Source organism: Patella vulgata, chromosome 2, assembly GCF_932274485.2.
Source record: "Patella vulgata chromosome 2, xgPatVulg1.2, whole genome shotgun sequence".
Classification (NCBI taxonomy): Eukaryota; Metazoa; Mollusca; class Gastropoda; family Patellidae; genus Patella; species Patella vulgata.
Window position 1 is genome coordinate 56473849 of NC_065880.2, and position 23156 is coordinate 56497004.

A 23156-nucleotide genomic window follows, 5' to 3' on the forward strand; every position below is an offset into this window, starting at 1 on the left:
TCTGAAACAACAATTTATTGCTGTAGTGATCAATTTCAACATTTTCACTATACATGTATTCTAAAGTCATAGTTTTAAACTTAAATAGCTTCATTTACAATATTTCCGGCCATATATTATGCTAAATTGAGTCCCACGTCATAAACGTCTTCAACTTTTAGAACCGTGCATAGCACACATTATGTCCAGAATTTGACGTTTTAACAGCTTAATTAATAAATTTGATAAAGAAAACTATTTCAGAACAACAATAATTTCTTATACACCTTTGATGTAATTAATTGTTCGTTTGACAAATTACGGTTTTGAAATAGGATACACAACACATCTATATTAATTTACAGGGTCATATTTTGAATTTTAATAAACCAAGGTTCATTCAAGAAAATTATTGTTGTATTCTGATAAATTAAGTGTAATTGGGCCCTGTTTCTCGAAATCTTAACTAAGATAAAACACATTCACTAAAATTGTTGAGCTGGGTCAATGATTAATTTATTACCCCTAATAAAGTCTGGCAATTAACAGTTGTTATGTAACATCTAGGTCAACGGTGATCCAAGTTGGTGTTCAGCGAAGTGTACTTCCTGCTCTGATGGCAGTTTGTGTTGTAATATGTGACTTGGAAATACGTTTAATAATTTAACAAATTCAAGAAGAAGAACAACAACCAAAGGCATCAAATTTTCGCATACATGTATTTCCAATACGACATTTTTTTTGTTTTGAAATATACTGTAGAAAAATAACTTAGTCCTCTAACTTCAGTACGACATGATAATAATGTAATAGTTAGTATTTCATTGTATTTAAATCTCATAATCCCTCTTGTTGTTTTTAAGTACCGTGAATGTATCGGAATCGAAATCTCATATAGGATATAAATTTTGATATTATATGTAAAATATGCTTACAATTATACTCAGTTTTGATATTATTTGTAAGATATGCTTACTATTATACTCATACTCATCGATCACTTTAGAGAATTTTGGCGATGGTAATATAATATGTAGCAAATGGTGGACCACCTTATTCTCACTCGATAATCGTCGCTATTTGATTCATTCTTGCATTTCCCATCAATGGTGATAGTACAATTTGAAATAATAATATCGGATTAGTCATGTTGGTATATTTTACATGCCGTATGAAGCCACGGTTTAACTATCAAAATAATTGATTCTCTTCGAAAAGAATTGACGGCCATTTTGAATATTTCCTTCTAGCTCACTCTTAAATTCCACTTGTTGACCATGTTTCTTTTGAATCGCCCTAATATTACACAAAATGTCATTATTGGAGCAGAGCTAATACGCATAGAAGCGAATGCTTCGGCCCATATCAACTGCCAATTAAAGAAAAAATAAATAAAGCAGATAATTTATATGTTACAATTTAATTAAAACGTGTAATATATGAAGGCATATGCATATCAATAATGTAATAATAAATAATGGTATTGCTTGTCTTGTCTATTTTACTTGTGTGTTGAACATTTCTCTGATTATAATATAATTGCTTGGGCTGTTTTTTTTTTTTCATTTGAGATACTAACCGAAATTTCCTATGAGAAACAAAATAAATTGTATTGATAAAATATCAAGCTTTACTCAAATGAGATGATAGAGAAGTAAAACATACATTTATGTCATTGCAATAAGACCAACACTGAATAGACCACAGTATGTCATCCTTGAATTAAGTGTAACAGGTAAAAAGAGTCACACTCCATCCAACTATTTCAGCAAATACATTAACAGTGTTGCCTTTCGGTCTGAGATCAAAGGGGGTCTGAGATCAAAGGGCATTATTTCGTGTGAAAAGCGTGCTCTCCGGATAGTAGAAATTCTATAATAAGGATGAGCCCAAATCCACTGTACCTGTGCTTTATACAATCGCAAACGATGGGAATATTAAGTGATGTGTTTAAATTTAGCTGTTCTCGTAAAACCCATATTTCCATAGGTCGCGATCGTCAGACATCAGAATTGTGTATGCAAAGACAAGCTTGTTACACAAAGTGTGATGGAATCAGAGCATACCAGATAATGTTCGACGATCAGCTCCACGTGTTGGAGGCGGACGTGAGTTCCTATTATTAGACATGATTAGTGTTATATGGTATGTGATTTATCTATTGTTATTATAGTGATGGAATTCTGTTTCCTTGGATAGCCCTATTTACGACCCAGGTAAGAAATACATCTATAAAATATAACGGTGACGAAACTTACAGGTTATCATTAATTGCGTGATTTTTTTGTTTATAATCGTGCTTTCAAAATAGATTAGAGCATCTGATATCAGTAGAGATTAGAATATATCGGATAATCAAATGAAGGTTTAGCGGACTATTGGTAATAACGATATTGCATGCGACTGATTTTAAGACACACGCATTTATACTTCAGTGGTACGCACGGTAATATATAAACAAATTAAACCCACAAAAAAGACAAATATTTAAATAATTGCAGCCGGACTATGGTACGAAGTATAAAACACGTAGTATTCACCAAGAAATGAAATACGTATAAGAATGAACAAATGTAACTACAGCACGTATAAATCCATGTATAAAGACCTACACTTAACAAAGACCAATCTGCCGTAAAACACACGGTTGCTAGAAATCGCACGGTAAATTGGATTTAACACCTACGCGTCAGATAAAGCCTGTTGGTCCTTGATATAACACCTTTGGTGCAGTTATAACACGCTTTCGAGAAAACTCACCAAACAAAGAATACACACCGTGTCAGTCGTTTTTAACCCGTTCGTTAATTAACACACTGGTACAGAAAACGCACCGTCGCCGAGATTTTCGCCCCTAGCGATAATAATATCACCACTCAGTCAATTTCTCACCCCTGTTAATTAACACACCGTACCTACAGATTTTAGCCTCTTCGTATTAGATTTGTTGCGATAATTAGAATTTTACCGATATTCACAGAAATTTACTAAAAAGCGAGAAAACTATACTGTAAACGTACAAATCTCACCTTTACTACTTCTCAGTGTAAGAAGCAAAATAAAAAAGATATGTTTGCAGGATCATTTTGTTATACGGAAAAACTAAGTGATGCGTTTTCCATGGCGCTCAGTATATAATCAAGTACAGTAACAATACTCACCAGAAATTTATATAGTTAACGATATCATGCTCTACTGGCAGCGGTTCCACTTACTGAGGAACATCAAGACAACTGGCGGTTTCACTCAGATAGTGAGCGGTAGCCCAAAAACTGACGTTTTCTTAAATAATGACGTTTTTTCCAATTTCTCCCGCACAGGTCTGGCTAGTGATATGTTCGGATAAACTCATGTTTGTTTAATTAGTCAAGTTATTTTTGTATTGACACAAGTAAGGAATACTAACCAATTAACATAAATACTCACGTTATGACTATTATTACTGACCATTTATAGGAATACTGACGTACGGTGCAAGTACTGACGGGTTTAAGCGACTACTGACAACACGTATATTTCTCACGAGTTTTCACTAATAGTAATAGTAACCACAATTAAGCTTTTTACTTGCTTGATGGATATTCTAACGCAGAAGCCTGTTATCAACAGTGACACCGGTTCTACACACTATGCATCTCACAGTGTAAGTCAATGACAAAGTTTTGAAATTTCGAAATATTTGACTGCTATCGTCCCAGAAAAGACTCAGGGTTTGTGGTAATGTCATTTGTTAAAAAATAGGGAAATAATTGACGAAACTATGGCTGTTTTTTTATTTTTTGGCACTGTATCAAATTTGACCACTTCCGGTCTGCGCAGAAGTTTCGAAAGTAGTTGATCAAGTAACCACCACATGGTTTTCCAATAGAAAATTAGGTCCCAGATCAGTATCTGTTACAGGCATTGAGAAATTGTCTCCCGGGGAACAAAAATAATAATAACTAGAACTGCGATGCAGTGATGACGGGTTTCAAGGGTGCCATGTCACTCTTGAACTAACACCATCGAACCTTTAAACAGATTTCCACATGAGTATTGCACAGAATTTATAAAATGGATGCAGAATTAGCCAATTATTCCAGCAATATCAGTTCCATTTATACATATGTCATAATATAAATTGCAGCAAATGAAGACTCAACATCACTTCCATTATCAACAAAATATTTAAATCAAGCTACAGAAATTACCACTTTGATAGTCCTTTCGATGACAGAGAAATTATTATTATTATTATGGTGTATTTATATAGCGCATCTTTCACCTAAGTGCCCAAATGTTCTTTACAAACTTAAAAAAGATACAATACATAAGAATAAAAATACATGTAAATAGTCAAAGACAAAAATAAGAATATATAAAAATTACTAAGTTAAAAATTTGGATAAAAAGACTGTGTCACAGTTAATAAAAGTCTTTGGTAAATAAAAAAGTCTTGAGTTTTGCTTTAAAAGTCGAAAGTGATACACAGTTTCTTAGGCTAAAGGGTAATTTGTTCCACATTTTAGGAGCCTTTATTGAAAAAGATTTCTCTCCAACCAATTGATTAAATATTGAACAGAATTAATCCTTTATAAAGTCTTACTAAAAAGAAAAAAATCTTAAAAAGTGATAATAACAAAATTAGTTATTTCTTGGTAAGTAAAGATATTAGAAATACTTTTCTGATATCTAGATGATTGCATTGATTCATTGTATTTGTCCATTAGAATCAAATATCTTAATTTTATATGCATAATGAATATCACTTATTTGGAGGCTAAAAATACAGTTTTCACTAAATGACATTACTTCCGGTAATAAACAAATGTTAAATTAACTTTTAATAAACCATAAATGGCATTAGGCTTCTCATGGTGAAAAGTTTATGAAAATCGAATAATAATTGCCACTTTCATGGACGAAAAACCTTGAAAAGCGACTTGTAGAAAATTGTCTCTTTCTCCACAAATGAATAAGTTAGAAATGATTTTGTGATATCAATATGACCCTATTATTTTCATTGATCGGTTGAATTGTACTAAAAGTTAAAATTTTCAAAAGGTGACAAATAATACTCAGTTGAACAAATATTGATTTTAAAGGTTAGAAATACAGTTTTTGACAAAATGGTGTCACTTCCTGTGTCAATTTTAAATTGTACTCAATTTGATATAACGCATATTTGCTTTAAGCATCAAATGGTATCACTTTTATGGAAATCCAATAATAACTGACTCTTTTACAGGCAAAATAACGTGAAAAGTGACACGCCAAATTGACTATTTCTCGGCAACTGCTCATATTACTGAGATACATTGTCTTCTTATGGATTAATGCTTCAAGTTTATGAAAGTTGCAAAGAAATATTTTAAAATATGACAAGTCCGAATGCATTGTAAATAGCTCACTTTTACAACTTTTTTTACCTTTAAACCAAAATGGCGCAACTACAAAACCTAAATTAAAAAAAAAACGAGCCTGACATATTTTGCACATTTAGTAGTAGCATTCACCTTGATCTTTTAGATTTGTAAAGATAGGGTGCCAGACAACGAAACATACGCCCACAGCAGCTAAATCGTCCGGGCAATCAACAAGAGTTGTCGCATATTTTTACTTTTTCCGGTAATGAAACATTTATAATACATTAAAATCTGATTAAGAGTAACAACTCATTAAGTAATTATCAGAAAACCATCAGAATTTGTTTGATTTTTATAAAGTTCTGCCCCATGCTAACGTTTAGTATACGAAACTTTTAACATCATGGATTTGGCTGTTCACGTCATAAGAGAATGAATGTAAAGTGATTACATTAGATAATATACAGGTTGTTTGGATAGCTCAAATTTTACAAGAAAGATCAATGTATGGTACTACAAAACAAAACGTGCATGTCATAATTATACAATTTATGATCTGGCAAGAGGGAGAAGTGGGCCCGGAAGCAAATCATTTTGCATCTTTTGTCTCTTTAATTATATTAACAACATTATTGACCTGGTTGGTGAACGAAAAGAGCCATACTGAAATGCATAATTGAAAGAACCCTCTGTCGCAAACCATTTATGTTCCAGCTCATTATGTGGATGTTATCAAACAAGCCAGACCGTTGCATCTGTATACAGTTAAATACCTGGAGCATACTTTTTTCAAAGATTTTTCCAATCTGATATACTGCAAGTCAGTATGACCTATTGATGTTGTTGGCCTATTCAATTTGATATACATTGAATGTTGCAATTTATGTGATTGTAGTTTTGCGTTATCTCATCAGTTCTTAGTAAGGAAATATTATTTGGAATATAACAGTTATAATGCATACTATATCTTTGTTGATCTATAAAGTCGTGTATCTGAAAGAAATAAAGGTGTTTTAATTCTGCTATCCAGCTTTTCCCACAACAGTGAGCAAATCTTCAAATGAATGAATAAAATGGGGTTTAATATCCTACTGTTCAACATCAACTGGACTAATGAAGACGGACACACGCCATGCAGAGTGCTACATGTACACTATGGTGCTGGAGTTTGGGACTAGAATCGACGAACACGGCGGAAACACACTCTGTTTCACTGTGGAATCGTGGAGAATCGCTAGCGAAACGGCAGCTAGCCAAATCACCGCGAAATAGGGTGTTTCGATGTGTATTATGGTGTTTCGCGGTGGAACACGGTGAATTGCTTGAGTGCTGATATCATCCCGATGTAAGCATGTTGAAGAAAAATGTTATTTATTTAAGTTGAATACAAGATATGTTAACCGTTGGCGAGGAAGCTACGGTCGTATTTTTTTTCTAACACACTGTACATGCATAACGTGGGACCACAATGTATGCAAACAACGAACAACTTGCAATTTTTTAAACGTATCATTTCATCTTATTGGCTGCTATCAAATCCAAACTTTAAATTATGTACGATGAGATTTTACACATTACTTCATTACTCGCAGCTTCAGTTAATCTAAATCAACCATCCATACAGCACAGTGCCATAAATCACTCCGCAATGCGCTTAACGGTATGTCACGTTGTAAGAAACGCGCCAAAACATGAGATGTTGGGTTCGACATGGGGACATATTCTTACGCTGTGTTACTTGGCGAAAAGTATTTAGCAAATCTTGACCGTCACCGGTATATGATAATAATGTATTCTGACGCATTAAAACGATATGGGTGGGAGGGGGTATATTGTGAAGGTCACAAAAGTGACAGTGCCATGTATTTGTTATTTTACAAATTGTGTATATATACTGTACATGTACATGCATTCAACCAAGGGATATTCTTACGTGATTTTGCACAGCCGTCGAAAAATCTCCACTGTGACAATATACATCTACTGTTTGTCGCCCATTTCATTTCGGTTGAAGCGGATATTAAATAAAGCCATTTCACACACACACACACAGACGTGTACATTACACGTGTGTTAATTCTCGCCTTCACCCCGTTGTAATTTACTTAATTTGATTACACTTTCTGAACGATTCCATTCCTTTGTACGTTCAACTTCCCGATTTCCTACTGCATATACATGTACCCTATGTAACTGCAATCTATAAGCTTATACATGTATGTTTACATTATACTAGACGGTGTATACGCAAGTTTCGTGATTAAACCTGCATCGATAACATATGCATATATTAAAACAAACACAAAATTATAAATTTATTAAAACAACAATAAACACAACACTTTATTATTGGTTCGAGTAGTCCACTACCGATGTCTTCCATTTTGCCGAAAATACATAACTGTTTGGTAAGATAAGATTAAGATTACAGTGTTCCATTCTTCACTATTTGTAACATAATTACTTATTTCCATGCAAACTGTGATCATTTTGCAATTGAACCTAATTTTACTTGCTCAAAGCCTCGAATAGTGTATCAATATTGTAGCCATGAATAAGAATTATCAAGGCTACAAATATTGCAGCTAGTAACATGGGCGAGTACAGATACATACGAATTAATCACTACTCGGTTATCGTTTTTTTAACTGATTTTCTTTGATGTGCTTCATGATGAAAAAATACCATGGATAAGTACATAACACTTTATTATTTCAAAGAAAACAGATGCATATTAAAACAAACACAATTATCAATTTAATAAAACAACAATTAAAACATCACTTTCTTATTGATTCGAGTAGTCATATTAAAACAAACACAATTATTAACTTATTAAAACAACACTTTATTATTGGTCCAAGTGGTCTTTTTGTTTGGTCTAAGTAGTCTTTTTGTATGGTCCGAGTAGTCTTTTTGTTTGGTCCTGGTGGTCTATCAGTTGGTCAAACTGGTCTTGGTCCGAGTGGTCATGGGTTCAATTTGGGGACTTATTTGATACAATGTATGTATTCATTCGCCAAGAGAATGAGTTTTATCCACGCGGTGCATTACTCCTTGGATATAAACGGATGACGATTTCTTTAATTTCGGCAATGGGGGGTTGGATGGCTGAATGGTTAGCACGTGCGCGCTGTATCATGTGGCCTGTCATTGAGTCAATTGGTGTGGTTTCGAATCCCCGGTTGTACGTGACAAAGAGTAGGGTTGCCTGTTCAACCTCGTGGGTTTTCTCCGGGTCCCCCGATTTCCTCCCACTGCTAAAGGCCCCTACGCGCAAGCGAATTATTGAAATAAAAGTAAACCATATGTTAGTCCCAAAATGACCTAGTCTGTGTTGAGTGGACGTTAAACCCCTCTCTCTCTCTCTCTCTCTCTCTCTCTTTCTTAATTCGGCAAAACAGAATAGGTAGTTTATGTGTTCATGTAGATCTGTTACTGATTATAATATATTCAAGCGTTCGATCAGTGGAATACTTCTAAGTTGCCCCCTTAACGAAGGAAAGTAGAACTTACAAATGCCGTAAATAAAGACATTCACGGCTATCGGAAAAGCGTGAAATGCTTCGTGAAAGTAATACACTTCCGATAAACTATATGAACCATTAGCTATTTCCTAGTGTGAATAGTTTTGGCCATCGATAAGTAGAGTAATACAGCAGTAAGAATATAGTTCCTGTGTCGAACCCAACCACTCAATCTTTTGGCGCGTTTCTGACCACGTGACTTACCGTTATGTACATTGCGGAGTGATTTATGATGTGCTGTATGGATGGTTGATTAAGATTAACTGAAGCTGCGAGTAATGAAGTAATGTGTAAAAGCTCATCGTATATAATCTAAATGTGGATTTGATAGCAGCCAATAATTAATGGAATTACATCTAAGTTATAGACGAAGATCAAATGATAGAAGATTGACTTATATATTAATGGTTTCCCTATTGATTTAATATAATAAATGGTTTCCCTATTGATTTAATATAATAAATGGTTTCTCTATTAATTAGATTAATTAGTTGTTACTTGTTTTTGTATATAAACCCTCTGTACATTATTTTTCATTATCATTTGCTTGAAAACGTTGAAAGAACCCTCAACGAAAGGTCGCTTTAAATAAAATAGTAATTGTGTTCCATATTATGTTTTTTTGTATTACGTATGTCAATTGATAAATGCCGCTCAAAGAAGAAGATCAAATGATACGTTTAAAAAACTGTAAGTTGTTCATTGATTGCACACATTTTAGCCCTATGTATAGTGCGTTAGAAATAAATATCCTAACCGATACAGAATGCCAGTAAACGTTTTCCCGACATTACCTAACCCATTTTGTTATTATTTAAACCGGCCTGTACATTATACATGTACACGTTTTCTCGGCAGCATTACTATATTACAACTCCTTCAATTTATTATAGACAATATTAGTTCGACCCTAGCTTCCTCGCTCAATGGGGGGGTTGGATGGCTGAATGGTTATCGTGCGCGCGCTGTATCATAAAGTCTGTCATTGAGTCGACTGGCGTGGTTTCGAATCCCCGGTTGTACGTGGCAAGGAGTAGGGTCACCTGTCCAACCTTGTGGGTTTTCTCCGGGTCCTCCGGTTTCCTCCCACTGCTAAAGACCCCTACGGGCTAGCGAATTATGTAAATAAAATTAAACCATATGTTAGTCCCGAAATGACCTAGTTTGTGTTGAGTGGACGTTAAACCCCATTTCTCTCTCTATCTCCTCGCTCAATGTTAACATACCTTAAATTCAACTTATAGAACTTACAAATGCCGTAAAATAACCTTTATAGCCATCGGAAAATACAAATAAGTGAAGGGTCTTCGAGAAATCACGACACTACTGTTACCGTATAAAAGCCGGCGGTAAAAGCCGACGAAAGGCTCATGAGTTCCTTGGGTGAAGCATGGCAAAACACAATGTATTCTTAGCGAAACATGGCGAATTCTTAGCGAAACACGGTGGATTCCAAGCAAATCCTAGCCAAAAATCAAGCGAAATTTCAGGGCAAAATCTAAGAGAATTCTGAGGTTGTTTTTTTTCGACGCGTTGCAGCGATTTCGGTCCCAAAAATTTGGGAGGAACTATATGAGGGAAATTTTGCCCCGACAATGGCGCTACAGTCTACTCTTTTTTCGAATTCATACTGCCAATTGATCTTTTATGAGCATGCCAATGTGACACCACTGACAAGGGGAAACCATGTTTGAAAATCCTGAGGTCCTTTCTTGGCCAACACCGGGATCAAATCCTGGACCCCTAGTTAGTGATCCAGCACCTTACTCACTGGGCCACTTTGGCTCCCCAAAACCTTGTATGCATATGGTTCTGCATTAGGTAAATTCTCGTAGCTCTGCTACCATTTAAAACTCATAACTCAAATCCATGGAAGTCTCAAACTAAGCAAGATATCACACCTCAACAGAAACCAACCTTCCAGTTTTATCTGACATGCCTACCTGATTATTTCTATCATTGATCAGTTCTATAGACCACCGCCCTTCATGCTTAATCCACACAAATATCACACCTCGACTATCACATGTTGCTAATTTTTGATATGGTTCATTCCAACACACTAAAACTACCTGAAATAGAGCAATTCATTTATAATTTAATTTATAATGTTTAAATTACAATTTACATGCAATATTAAAAGATAGCCATGCAAAGCCTGGAATACGCCCACACAGAAGCTGTATCTCAAGTACAGCTTTATGTGGACGTATATTGTTGTCGCCCCTGTCCGTCCGTCAATTCACATTTTATTTGTAGACACTCTACTACAGGTCACAATTTTTATCCAATTTTGACGAAACTTGAAATGTAGGTTTATATCCCAAAGATCTTGGTTCCTTTCGATACTGGAATGTATAGGACCGTAACTTCATGGATTATGGTTCCTGTACAATATTATAATATTTTTAGTTTGTGGACCTCTTGAAGCTACAAGTTTTATCCGATTTTAAAAACTGTTCACATATATGACACCCTAATGACGGATGAATTCCAACTGTCAAGGTTTCATTTACGTCCACACCAACATATACATCAGTTTTTTGTCTCATCCCCTCTGTCCTGCACCAGTGACCAGGGGAAACCATGCTACATTTGCACTGAATATGAAATAAAGTGTTTTTAATTTCTTAATAAAGTAATACCACCCCTTAAATTGAAAATAGAAGTTTATAGCATATAAATTATTACATATGGAATTGAGCAATTTGTCCTTCTGTTTCAGAATTTGTGAATGAACAGAATACATCTGGAACTAGATTGATTCTTTTATTAGAGAATTTGACCATTAAACAATAGGTTACTTTCAGATCAATATCAGGGACCAAAAACGGCCATGGCTGTGGGATTTTTTCGGCCAATTGTTTTAACTAATTTATTTTTATTTTTGAAATGGATCAATAAATTTTTGTATACAGCCACTGGTAAACAAGGCAATATATTCTTCACTGAATGTTTTGTGTGCAAAGTAAATGAAGTTATAAGTAAATGTATTTTTTGCCTCTCAGTTTTCTAATTCACTCAGCCATCCAGCAATACATTTCTGAGGTTTAGACATGTAACTAAGTGGAATTATTCTCCCACGAGGATTATAGGAAATAAAATTGAATTCTCAAAAAACAATTCTGGGTGGGTTCCAGATCCTATACATGTCTGTGATGCCTCTGGTGCAATGTTCGTGCCAACACACTCACCAACTAACCACTCGACTTTGGATTTGCTCTTGGGCCTTGCTTTTAATCTAAAAGGGTTAATAATAAAACTATCTTTTTTTAAACATACCATCTGTTTAAAATCAGTAAAATAAAACAATTACTTTATGTTTTTCATTATTTATCACACAGTCTTTTTATTCAGAATTGTCATAAAAGTTATTGGATTTATTCTAAACTGCTTACAACAAGCCAACAAAGTGGCTGATGTCCTCCGCCGAAATCCCAAAATAAATAGATGACGCATATTAAGAGCGTGTCCGCGAGAAAATGAAATGAAATGGAGTTTAATGTCCTTCTGTTCAGCTAACCTGGGCTAATGAAGACGGGCATACGCCATTTAGTGTGCTATGAGGGAAATTTTGCCCGGACAGCGGCACTACGGCCTACTCTTATATCGAATTCCAACTGCCAAGGGATCTTTTACGTGCACGCCAATGTGTACACGGGACCTCGGTTTTTCGTCCCATCCGAACGACTAGACAGCTTTCCTTGTCAGCCCCTCCATCCTGCATCATGTCCGCGAGAAAACCATGCAGACGGTGCCAAGGCTTCAATCACAGATTTTGACCAAATTTGGTTTATAAGTTGGGATAGTCCCAAAATACATAAATGTGCAATATTAGATAAATCTTTCAATTCCTGACAGAAAATTGAAAAAACATTTTTCATATGGTGAAATTGCCAAAATCTGTCTTTTCTCAAATACCAACTTTGGCAAGTCCTTACACCTTTACTATACGTAGCAGAAAGACCAAACTGACACAGTTTGTAGATGACTCAGTGCTGTTACCACAATATTAACTTCAGACGATTCTGGCAAACGAGATCTGTATACGGACTGGATATCAAAGCCTGTCTAAATTCCCCATTTTTCGTCACCCAAAGTTTGACGCCCTATAGCTACTTCTTTCATGGGGTGGGTTTAAAGAATTTATGTTCACGTGAACAAGCAACCTCCCAACATTTGATACAAAAAATAAAGATAGGTTGCCAGGCAACAAAACATACGCCAACAACAGCTAAATCGTCCGAGCGTTCGACAAGGGTTGTCGCATATTTATTCCTTTGTAGGTAATTGGGGGCCTTTACAAGACAGTTCCATACAGATCAGATTATAAATTTTGTCGTTTGAGGGTTTACAAGGTTCTACAAACTGAAATATACAAAAATTGTTGAAATTTGACAGGCTTTTTTGTTTTGCTAATTTAAATAATGCATATAAATTTCATACAGATCACATGATCACTTTTGTCATTCAAATGTTCACAATCGCCATAAATCTAGAAATTATTGACGGAAATGCTGAAATTAAATAGACTTGTTTCACAAATTTAAATGATGCATAAAAATTTCATACATATCGGATGATAACTTTCATCAATCGAGCATTAACAAAGTTTAATAAAGTGAAACAAGGGCAATAACTCAGTGAAACAAGGGCAATAACTCTAGAAGTAATTATTGTAAATTGCTGAAATTCAATAGGCTTTTTCGTTTCACTAATTTAAATCATGCATATAAATTTCACAAAGATCGGGTCATAACTTTTGGCGTGAAACAAGGGCCATAACTGTAGACGTAATAAACATGAATTTCTGAAATTCAATAGGCTTCATCGTTTCACTAATCTAAATAATGCATATAAATTTCACAAAGATCGGATGATAACTTTTGGCGTTGGAGTGTTCATAAGGTTCAATAAAGTGAAACAAGGGCCATAACTCTAGACATAATAAACGGAAATTGCTGAAATTCAATAGACTTCTTCGTCTTACTAATTTAAATAATGCATATAATTTTCAGAAAGATCGAATGATAACTTTTGACGTTAGAGCATTCACAAGGATCAATAAAGTGAAACAAGGGCCATAACTCTAGACGTAATAAACGGAAATTGCTGAAATTCAATAGGCTTCTTCGTTTCACTAATCTAAATAATGCATATAAATTTCACAAAGATCGGGTGATAACTTCTGGCGTTAGAGCGTTTACAAGGTTCAATAAAGTGAAACAAGTGCCATAACTCTAGACGTAATATACGGAAATTGCTGAAATTCAATAGGCTTCTTCGTCTCACTAATTTAAATAATGCATATAATTTTCAGAAAGATCGAATGATAACTTTTGACGTTAGAGCGTTAACAAGGATCAATAAAGTGAAACAAGGGCCATAACTCTAGACGTAATAAATGGAAATTGCTGAAATTGAATAGGCTTCTTCGTTTCAGTAATCTAAATAATGCATATAAATTTCAGAAAGATCGGATGATAACTTTTGACGTTAGAGCGTTCACAAGGTTCAACAAAGTGAAACAGGGACCTAACACTAGACGTAATAAACAGAAATTATTGAAATTAAATAGGCTTCCTCATCTCACTAATGTAAACAACATATATCAATTTTAAAACAATTGGATGATAATATTTGGCGTTAGAGCATTGACAAGAAATTGTGGACGATGGACGGATGGACGGACGGACCGACGGACAGAGACGGACGGGGGCGACAGCAATATACGTCCACATTTCAATGTGGGCGTATAAAAATTACCGGAATCGACTTGACAAAAACTAGGTAAAGGAAACAATAACCCATGAAATTAATCTGTAATTTCCCTATTTTGGAGATAATTAACCGTAGTAGATAAAAAAAAACCTAACAATTTATTTTCCTTTTCATTCATATGGTGTTTACTACCAGCCCTAAAATACATTAGTATCTGTTTTATAAAAATATCTTGAAAAAAAATACTTTCAAAGGCCTGTAATCGTTCATGGCTCATCTGGTGTCGACGGGAATTGGCTTCCGCAGTTGTCCACGACCTTCCATTGGAGTATCGACGTGCTCAATCTTAACAAACATATCCATTACTCTCAAATAGACATTATTTTAAATAAAATAATCCAACGAAAATGAAAAATTCACCTAAAAGTGAGATTCGAACCACCAACCGCATAACTTCCTCTGACCCACCCTCTCACCGAGTTGCTTGTCCCAGGGCCCCAAGGTCCATGTCGTGGGCCCTGTTCAGGGGGTTTTGCCTAGGGCCTCTCTTATTCTAAAGACTTAGTGACATACCTGGAATTGCCATCCCATTACTTTCTTACACGAGGAAACAAAATTCAGATCAAGCTATATAAACTCTCTCTCATGAAAAATCATAGTTTGTTTACATTGCGCTGTTGAACATCAGCCATGTTTGACCTAGTTATCAGGAAGAGTCGAAGAGGGAGGGGGCGTTGGTTTGGCTCGAGTCGTTTCGGTCTACTTGGATGTCAAGGAAGTTGTTTCGGCCCAGTAGAATATAACTTTTATTTTTACGGAATCCAAGACCACCGCAGTTTGTCCATTTAATTGGCCCCGAGGGCTGTAGCGTTTTGATATTCATATAAACTGCGTACAAAGTTTATCCTGAACTGCATGTGCATGTGATGGAAATTTTGAAGGGGGCTATAGGTGTACACAATAACTTGGTCCATAATATGCAAAAGTAATCGCGGATTGCATAGTTAATATAAGTTATTCCCTTGCTTACGACTTTGCCTTTAGACAATTTAAAGTTGAATTTAGGCTGGAGCAATGATTAGACTAAATGTATATATGTAACCTAATATATACAACAAAAGTAAAACAATTTTTATATAATGATTATGTCTGGCGTATTATCGCCCGGTTCAATCTGATTAAAATACAGATCTATATTTCGTTTCGTTTTTTTATACTTTCGATGGCCTACACTACATGAAGATCTGACAAGTTATAGCGATAGGTCACGTCAGGGGTGAAAAGACCGACTTATGACCCTATGACGTCAGACATTTGATTAACCAATCAGCATTGATGTAATACTAGTGGATTACCCACAGTTCCGTGAAAAACACGCCTAAAGCTCACCGTAACAGACCGTTTCATTGGCTTATCCCTGACACCATTCAGAACACGAGTTAAATAACAACTCTTCCAGATCCAAGTAAAACGAAATTTTGAACTATAAAAATGAAACGAAATAAAATCTGTGTTTTATTATTAACCAGATTGCACCCGGTTGATGCTGGCGTGCCATTAAACATCAATTACATCATTTCATTTCATATCTTCAATCAAGGTTATGCAACGCAGAACACATATTCCTGAAGCTATTGTCTCGAGAAATCCCTTTCTGGCCATTGCTGGATTGACTTCTGATACTTGAGCAATTTTGGCTACGTACTGGTTAATTGGGCGTAAATTTCTTGAGTCATGACGTAACATTATGTAAAGATATTTGGTCCAATTTGGAGCTCTGTTTAAAGCCTAATGAAATTGTTACGCAGTTAGCTATTGGTTGTTAATCTGACTATTGACCAGTCATAATTTGGAACAGAAATTTGCTTTCATTACAGCAGTGTTAAGTGGGATTAGATCTATTCAAATGAAACACTGCGAGAAGAAAATAATTCTGTTTCTCGAAATAACTACATAATAGTTTGGTTAATTCCTTGACATCTCGCGTAATTTTCATAATCAATTATTCGAGGGGTTATATTTTCGAAGATTCGCTTTTTTTGTCTTTTCTAGCTGAATATCTGAAATAAATCTGAACTGTTGTCAAATAACAATACTATGAATATCTAAGATCAAGCAGTGAACTGTGAGGAATATTAAAATAATGGTATTTATGTTGCAAAAAGGGGGTTTAGAAAGAGCTCAGAAAATTATGGAAAACTTTAACTGCGATGCAGTCATGACGGGTTTCGCCGGTGCTCGTAATCCTTAACGGGTGTCACTTAACATATTCACATGAGCAGGTTACACGTGTTAACTATTTAGGCGAAATTGCCATTTATGATAGCATGTTAACGTGTGGAACCCTTACAAAATGACCAATGCTTGGTCGTATATCTACACAATATTACTTAAACGAAATTAATAAACATCATTATTAAATAGCACTGAATAAAACATGTTTGCTTTAAGGGTTGAAAATATGTTGGTTTTTTTTTTCAAAATCACTGTAGATGTGTTTGGGTAAACAACGTAAAAAGGTACTTTGGACAATTGCATAAAGTTACAAACTATCTTTATATATAATTATATGTTCGCAGTGGTTTGTGCTTTTCGATATGTGGAATTAAAGTTTTAAAATTTAATTATGAACAAACAGGTATATTTGAAATTAAAGTTTGTTTAATAAGGGGTAAGAGTACCAATTTTGCCAAAATGATGCCATTTCTAATGACAAGAATGTTACAATAATTTACAGTTGCAGTATCAAATCGAGCAAATGTCATTAAAATAGAACAATATTTTATTCTTTTGAAAAGTGACTCCCACAAAACTGCCTATTTCTCAGAAATAGCAAAAATTCAAAATGATTCATGGATATTTGGTTGATGTTATATATAAACTCTACGTGTAGATAAATATTTAGAATACAAATATTATAAAATAAAAAAGTTAAATAACATTTGCGGGAAAACGGAGTACGAAAATTGATTCCTGCCTTGCTCTGCATATTTACGAGGATTATCCAGATATATATCAGCTAATTTGCGATAAGATAATATTTTGTATTAATTATTATTATAGATAGTGCCAACATGTATACCATGCCGTTGATTCTGTGTCAATCGGATAATTATTATTTAATTTATAGGCTAAAAACTGCAAGGCCAAAGGGAAATATTCTGGACAAATATATATTGAATATTTATATACAGCTGATCAGAACCTTGGAAAACTAATAAAGTGTTTATAAAAATGTCATATCTCTAGACCTTACTCCCCAAAACCTAGTGGCTTAATGCACAGTTTCTGCAAAATAAGCGGGTTAAAATAGAACATAATATTAATCCGACCAAAAAACATGATCCACAGTTTGAAACCTAAGTATTACTGCCGCAAAAGAAACGGGCAAATTTTCCTTCACTATATATTTCTAACCGAATGTACCCGATTAGGAGATACCTATCTACCCTATACGCGAAATGCAAGTCTCCCATTACGCAGACGCACTCGTAATGTTGATGTTTTGAGAAAGAAACGATGTTGAAATATGTGAAATTTCCAAGAGGAAAGTGGATCTTATCGAACTTTTAGGCGTTAGGGCTCGACGAAGCGAGCAACGGGATGACAATTTCAGGTATGTCACCAATTTTTGGCCGTTTAAATTAAAAACTGAAGAAATGGCAAGGAATTTGAGAGTCAGAGTATCTCTTGGAGCTTCCACATTTCTGTATTGTAGAAATCAGTGAATGTGTCCCAAAATGAATAGAGGAAACATGCTCTGAAATTAAACATTTTGTAGCCATTTTCGGTAACCTGTTTGAAAATGAAATCTTAAAGACACAATACAACAAATATGTTAAAGGGACAATACGACAATACCAAATATACAATAAATACAAATACACACTTATATAGAGTACAACATGGTACAAATAATGGCTATGGATATGATGAAAACGTATAAAAGTCAAAAATTTTATTTCTCTAATTAAATTTGCAAAAAAATGTATCACAAAAGCTTATTTTTAGCACTTTTCAATAAGCTGTATATTTTAAGTATGTTGCATTCTGGTCATTTTTTTTACACCTATGGATACTATGTGCTTAGCACTTCAAAACCATCCAAAGAAATTCTACTTGTGACCATGAAAGAAAAAGTTACAGTGTATCTTTTTCTGCACTATAAGGACACTGTGAATATGGTACCCTAAAACAAATCCACACAAAATTAGTATGTACTGATTTTTTTTTTTCAAATTAGTGCTGGTGTGGAAGTTGACGAACCCGCTTTATCATAAAGGGTCAAAATTAGAAGGTTGCTATTCTACCATAGAATGCAGTCTGTGCATAATTCCTGTACAGTCCTTTAGAGCGACATCAGACTGTAACCACTTCAGCATGTTACCTCTTGCTCCTAGGGGGTGTCATACCATAAGTTCGATCAAAAACTTCTGACCCCCCATCTTAGCACTTTTTGCGATTTTTGCATGGTCTTCTCGCAGATACACTCTTAATTAATCGCACATTTATTTTTTTCAAAAGTATCAAAGAGATTATCAAATATAGACTAAGTTTCATCACTCTCTGTCAGATAGAATCAAAGTTATCTTGTCCCAAAGCATCGACCAATGAAATTGCTTAGCTCTGCTTAGCTTTAGCTTGAAATGTTAACCATTGAACTCAGTCAAGACATTCACCTAATGAACATCTACATCAAGTTTAAACATTCTACCTCAATTAAAAGCAGAGTTGTTATGTTCCAAAGTCTTGACCAATCAAATTGCTTATCACTCCTTGGCCTAAACGAAAAATACTCATCATCAAACTTAGTCAAGGTAATGATATGATGAATCTTTACTCAGAGTTTCATAGCCCCCATTTAATTATAACCAAAGTCATCGTGCCCAAAAGCATCAACCAATCAAATTGCTTATCTTATTTATAACCAAAGTTATCATGCCCCAAAGCATCAACCAATCAGATTGCGTATTTCTGCTTACCTTAAGCAGACAATGTTTATCACCGAACTCCATCAAAGCATTCACGTAATGAACGCCTACACCAAGTTTGAACATTCTAGCTCAATTAGAAGGAGAGTTATTGTGTTCCAAAGTCTCGACCCATCAAATTGCTTAATGCTTATTATCAAACTTAGTCAAGGTATTGATGTGATAAAACTATACACCAAGTTTCCTCACTCTCACTTAATTTGAACTAAAGTTATCGCGTCCTAAAGCGTCAATCAATCAAATTGCTTATTTCTGCTTACTCTAAGCAGAAAATTCTCATCTTCAAACTCCATCATGGCATTCACCTAATAAACATCTACGTAGTGCTCCTACGACTAGTCGGATAGCCGTTAACAGTTAGAACTGGACGGTTAAACGGTTCGAATTCAACGGTACGGTTATTTGGAGATGTCCCCCATTACACAGAGTTGTGTCTGATTATATTCCTCTTTATAACAAAACTTGCCCGTTGTCATTTTGTATTTGATGTTTGAAAATCTTAGAATGTAACAGTCGTCCTACGATGTCGACTGCTAAAAAATAATACTATTAATAGTACTCGTCGTGGTCATACGGCAAAGTCAACGGACCTTGTTCTGACTTTAGCTGTTGTTAATCCAATCTAAATACTTCTCGATCGGCATTTCTAACTATATTCTAACTTGTTTATCATTTACTTCAAAACGTAACCACCATTCAATATATAATCATATCTCATAATTTCTCGCAAGAATTCTACTTTGTTTTTTATTTAATTTAACCAATCATAAAAATTCTACTTGCAAGCGAAGAATTATTTCTTTATTGTCCAATCAATAGACGCCTTCCAATTTACTTTATTCTATTCTTAGTAACATTGTGTAATCGTAATATTATCGCCATCTGTCACGTACGAAGGCACTCTGCAAACCTCGACAGATTCTACGCATCTAATCTCGGCTGTATGAAGAATTCCGCCATATTGGAACTATTTTAAAGGTCCCGGATGAAAAATGGCTGCGCCCATAGAGATTTCTGTTGAGAGTGTATTATATCAACAAACGTCAAGCTTGGCATTGGGTTTGGGGAATTACCAGGGAATAATAATATGTAACAGGCATTGCCTGAGTAGAGCGAAGCTGATTATTGTCAAATATAAAACCTTCATAATTAATTTTCTCAAGTTATACAAAAAATGTTAAATAATTTAATTTTTCCAAATTGATTTTTATTTAAATCTAAATTGTATACATTAATTTTGTTTTTAAAAAAAGAACAAAAAAGTGTGAGAATTATTTTCATTGACGTCAAAAATATGTGATGTCATTTATTAGACGCGTCATAGAAATAGTTCTATGAGGCGCGTAATCTCGCTTAGGCGAGATTTGGTAAGTTGACATGCGCGTTGCCTGTTTTGCCCAGTGTATCCGGTTCCGGTCTGAATTTTTTTTTAATAAACAGTCTGTGGGTGACAATTTCAGTTACGCTTCTGTGTTACCGGAAAAGAGCTTTGCTCAACCACCGCGCTTCGCGCGATGCTTTAGAGCTTTGCTCTATATCAAACCAGCAGCCTTGAGACAATATCTCTGCTCGTTTAGTTATATACACTCGACAAAAGACGCCATTTTGGGCCTTTTTTGTAAAAGCGACATGTTTTCCTGTAACCCGGTAGCCGCATCGCAAATGTATGGGCGTAGGTACATATCAATTACTATCATACAGCCGAGGTTAGATGTAGGGTACCGGAATCTGCCGAGGTTTGCCGAGTGGTACGAAGGGAAACAGGGACGACAGGGTTAAAAAATGTTTCAAATGAACCAAGTTAACCAGGTAAATAAATAACTACGGCCTAAGATAGTTTAAATTTTTATTAAAGAATTGTACATGTCTGAAAAAATTCCTGAATTATTTGCGTGTGTAATGCCATTTAGGCGAGTATAGCGTGCGCACGAGTAATGACTCGCACCTCCTGACATGCTCTGTTTTATGTTTAAAATTGATACCATACGGTTAACGGTTACTAACCGGTTAATAGCTACGGCTATTCGAATAACAAAATTTCCAAACCGTAGTAGGAGCACTACATCTACGCCAAGTGTGAACATTCTAGCTAAATTAGAATGAGAGTTATTGTGTTCCAAAGTCTCGACCAATCAAATTGCTTATCACTCTGCTTACCCTGAGCAGAAAATGCTCATTATCGAACTTAGTCAAGGTATTGATGTAATAAAACTATACACCAAATTTGAACACTCTCACTTAATTAGAACTAAAGTTATTGTGTCCCAAAGCATCAACCAATTAAATTGCTTATCTCTGCTTACCCTAAGCAGAAAATGCTCATCTTCGAACTCCATCAAGGCATTCACCTAATAAACACATACACCAAGTTTGAACATTCTAACTCAATTAGAATGAGAGTTATTGTGTTCCAAAGTCTCGACCAATCAAATTGCTTATCACTCTGCTTACCCTGAGCAGAAAATGCTCATTATCGAACTTGGTCAAGGTATTGATGTAAATTAAACTATACACCAAATTTCATCACTCTCAATTAATCTGAACTAAAGTTATCGTGTCCCAAAGCATCAACCAATCAAATAGCTTATCTCTGCTTACCCTAAGCAGAAAATGCCCATCTTCAAACTCCATCAAAGCATTGGCCTAATAAACACCTACACCAAGTTTGAACATTCTGGCTCAATTAGAAGAAGAGTTATTGTGTCCCAAAAAGTGTGACGGACAGACAGACAAACCCATTTCAATAGCCCCCTGCTTTCTTCGAAAGGCGAGGGACAATAAAATAATATCTCCAGACAAGTAGGCAGTAAGTGTACGGAGAAGAGACATTATTAGATTTTTGTCGGTTACCCTAGTATTATAAAAAAAGGTTATTTCAAAAGTATGGAAACCCAATAGTCTGCCGCTTTCAAATTCACATTAATATGCAATTCAGTTTATACAATTCTCGCTTTTCTATCGACTACTAATTGAGCGAAAAACCTATCAACTCTCTTCAATTTTCTTCATCCCAGTCTCCTTGGTTATTGCTAAATAAGTTCTATAAGCTTTTAAAAGTTCTGTTGGCTTCCAATTATTCAAGTTCCCAGCCAGGCAATGAGATTAGATTTGGGTAGTGACTGCAACACCAACTTTAGGAAAATTTCTTGAAGAGAGATGAATCTATGATAATTTTCAAGAACAATCCTGATATTTCCATAGTAACCAGGTTATCTAACTGTCTCATTTGAAGGGATGGCAATGAAAAAGGTACTGTGTGAAGGAATGTGATTTGGTTGTCGAACTGTCTTATCAGGAAAATGGTGAATTCCAGATTACTATCTGAGATGTAACATAAATATAGTTAAAGTTTACATGAGTTCTCTCAGCCAACAAGATCAATGCAAATCAATGAAGAATTAATCGGTTAATCAAATCAATAGCCTACATACTGAAGATTTCTTTAGTCTAACACATGGACTTAGACCCAATACTTAAAGAGAATTTAATCAATAACAGAATTAAAGTTCACAATTGTATCTTCTGTGACAACATAAAATTATATAATATATGAATGCTTTTTAATACAAAATATACTCTTCAAAAAAAGTAGA

The 23156-nt window shown here is 34.9% G+C and overlaps 1 protein-coding gene across 1 annotated transcript in view; it reads right to left on the reverse strand.

Moving 5' to 3' along the window:
• LOC126811157 (tubby-related protein 4) overlaps positions 1 to 23156 on the reverse strand; it is a 321131-nt gene that overhangs the window by 222340 nt on the left and 75635 nt on the right. Inside the window, exon 3 of the mRNA XM_050536678.2 lies at positions 10795 to 10923. Coding sequence (XP_050392635.1) covers positions 10795 to 10923 — 129 coding nt within the window. The remainder of the gene's footprint in view (positions 1 to 10794; positions 10924 to 23156) is intronic.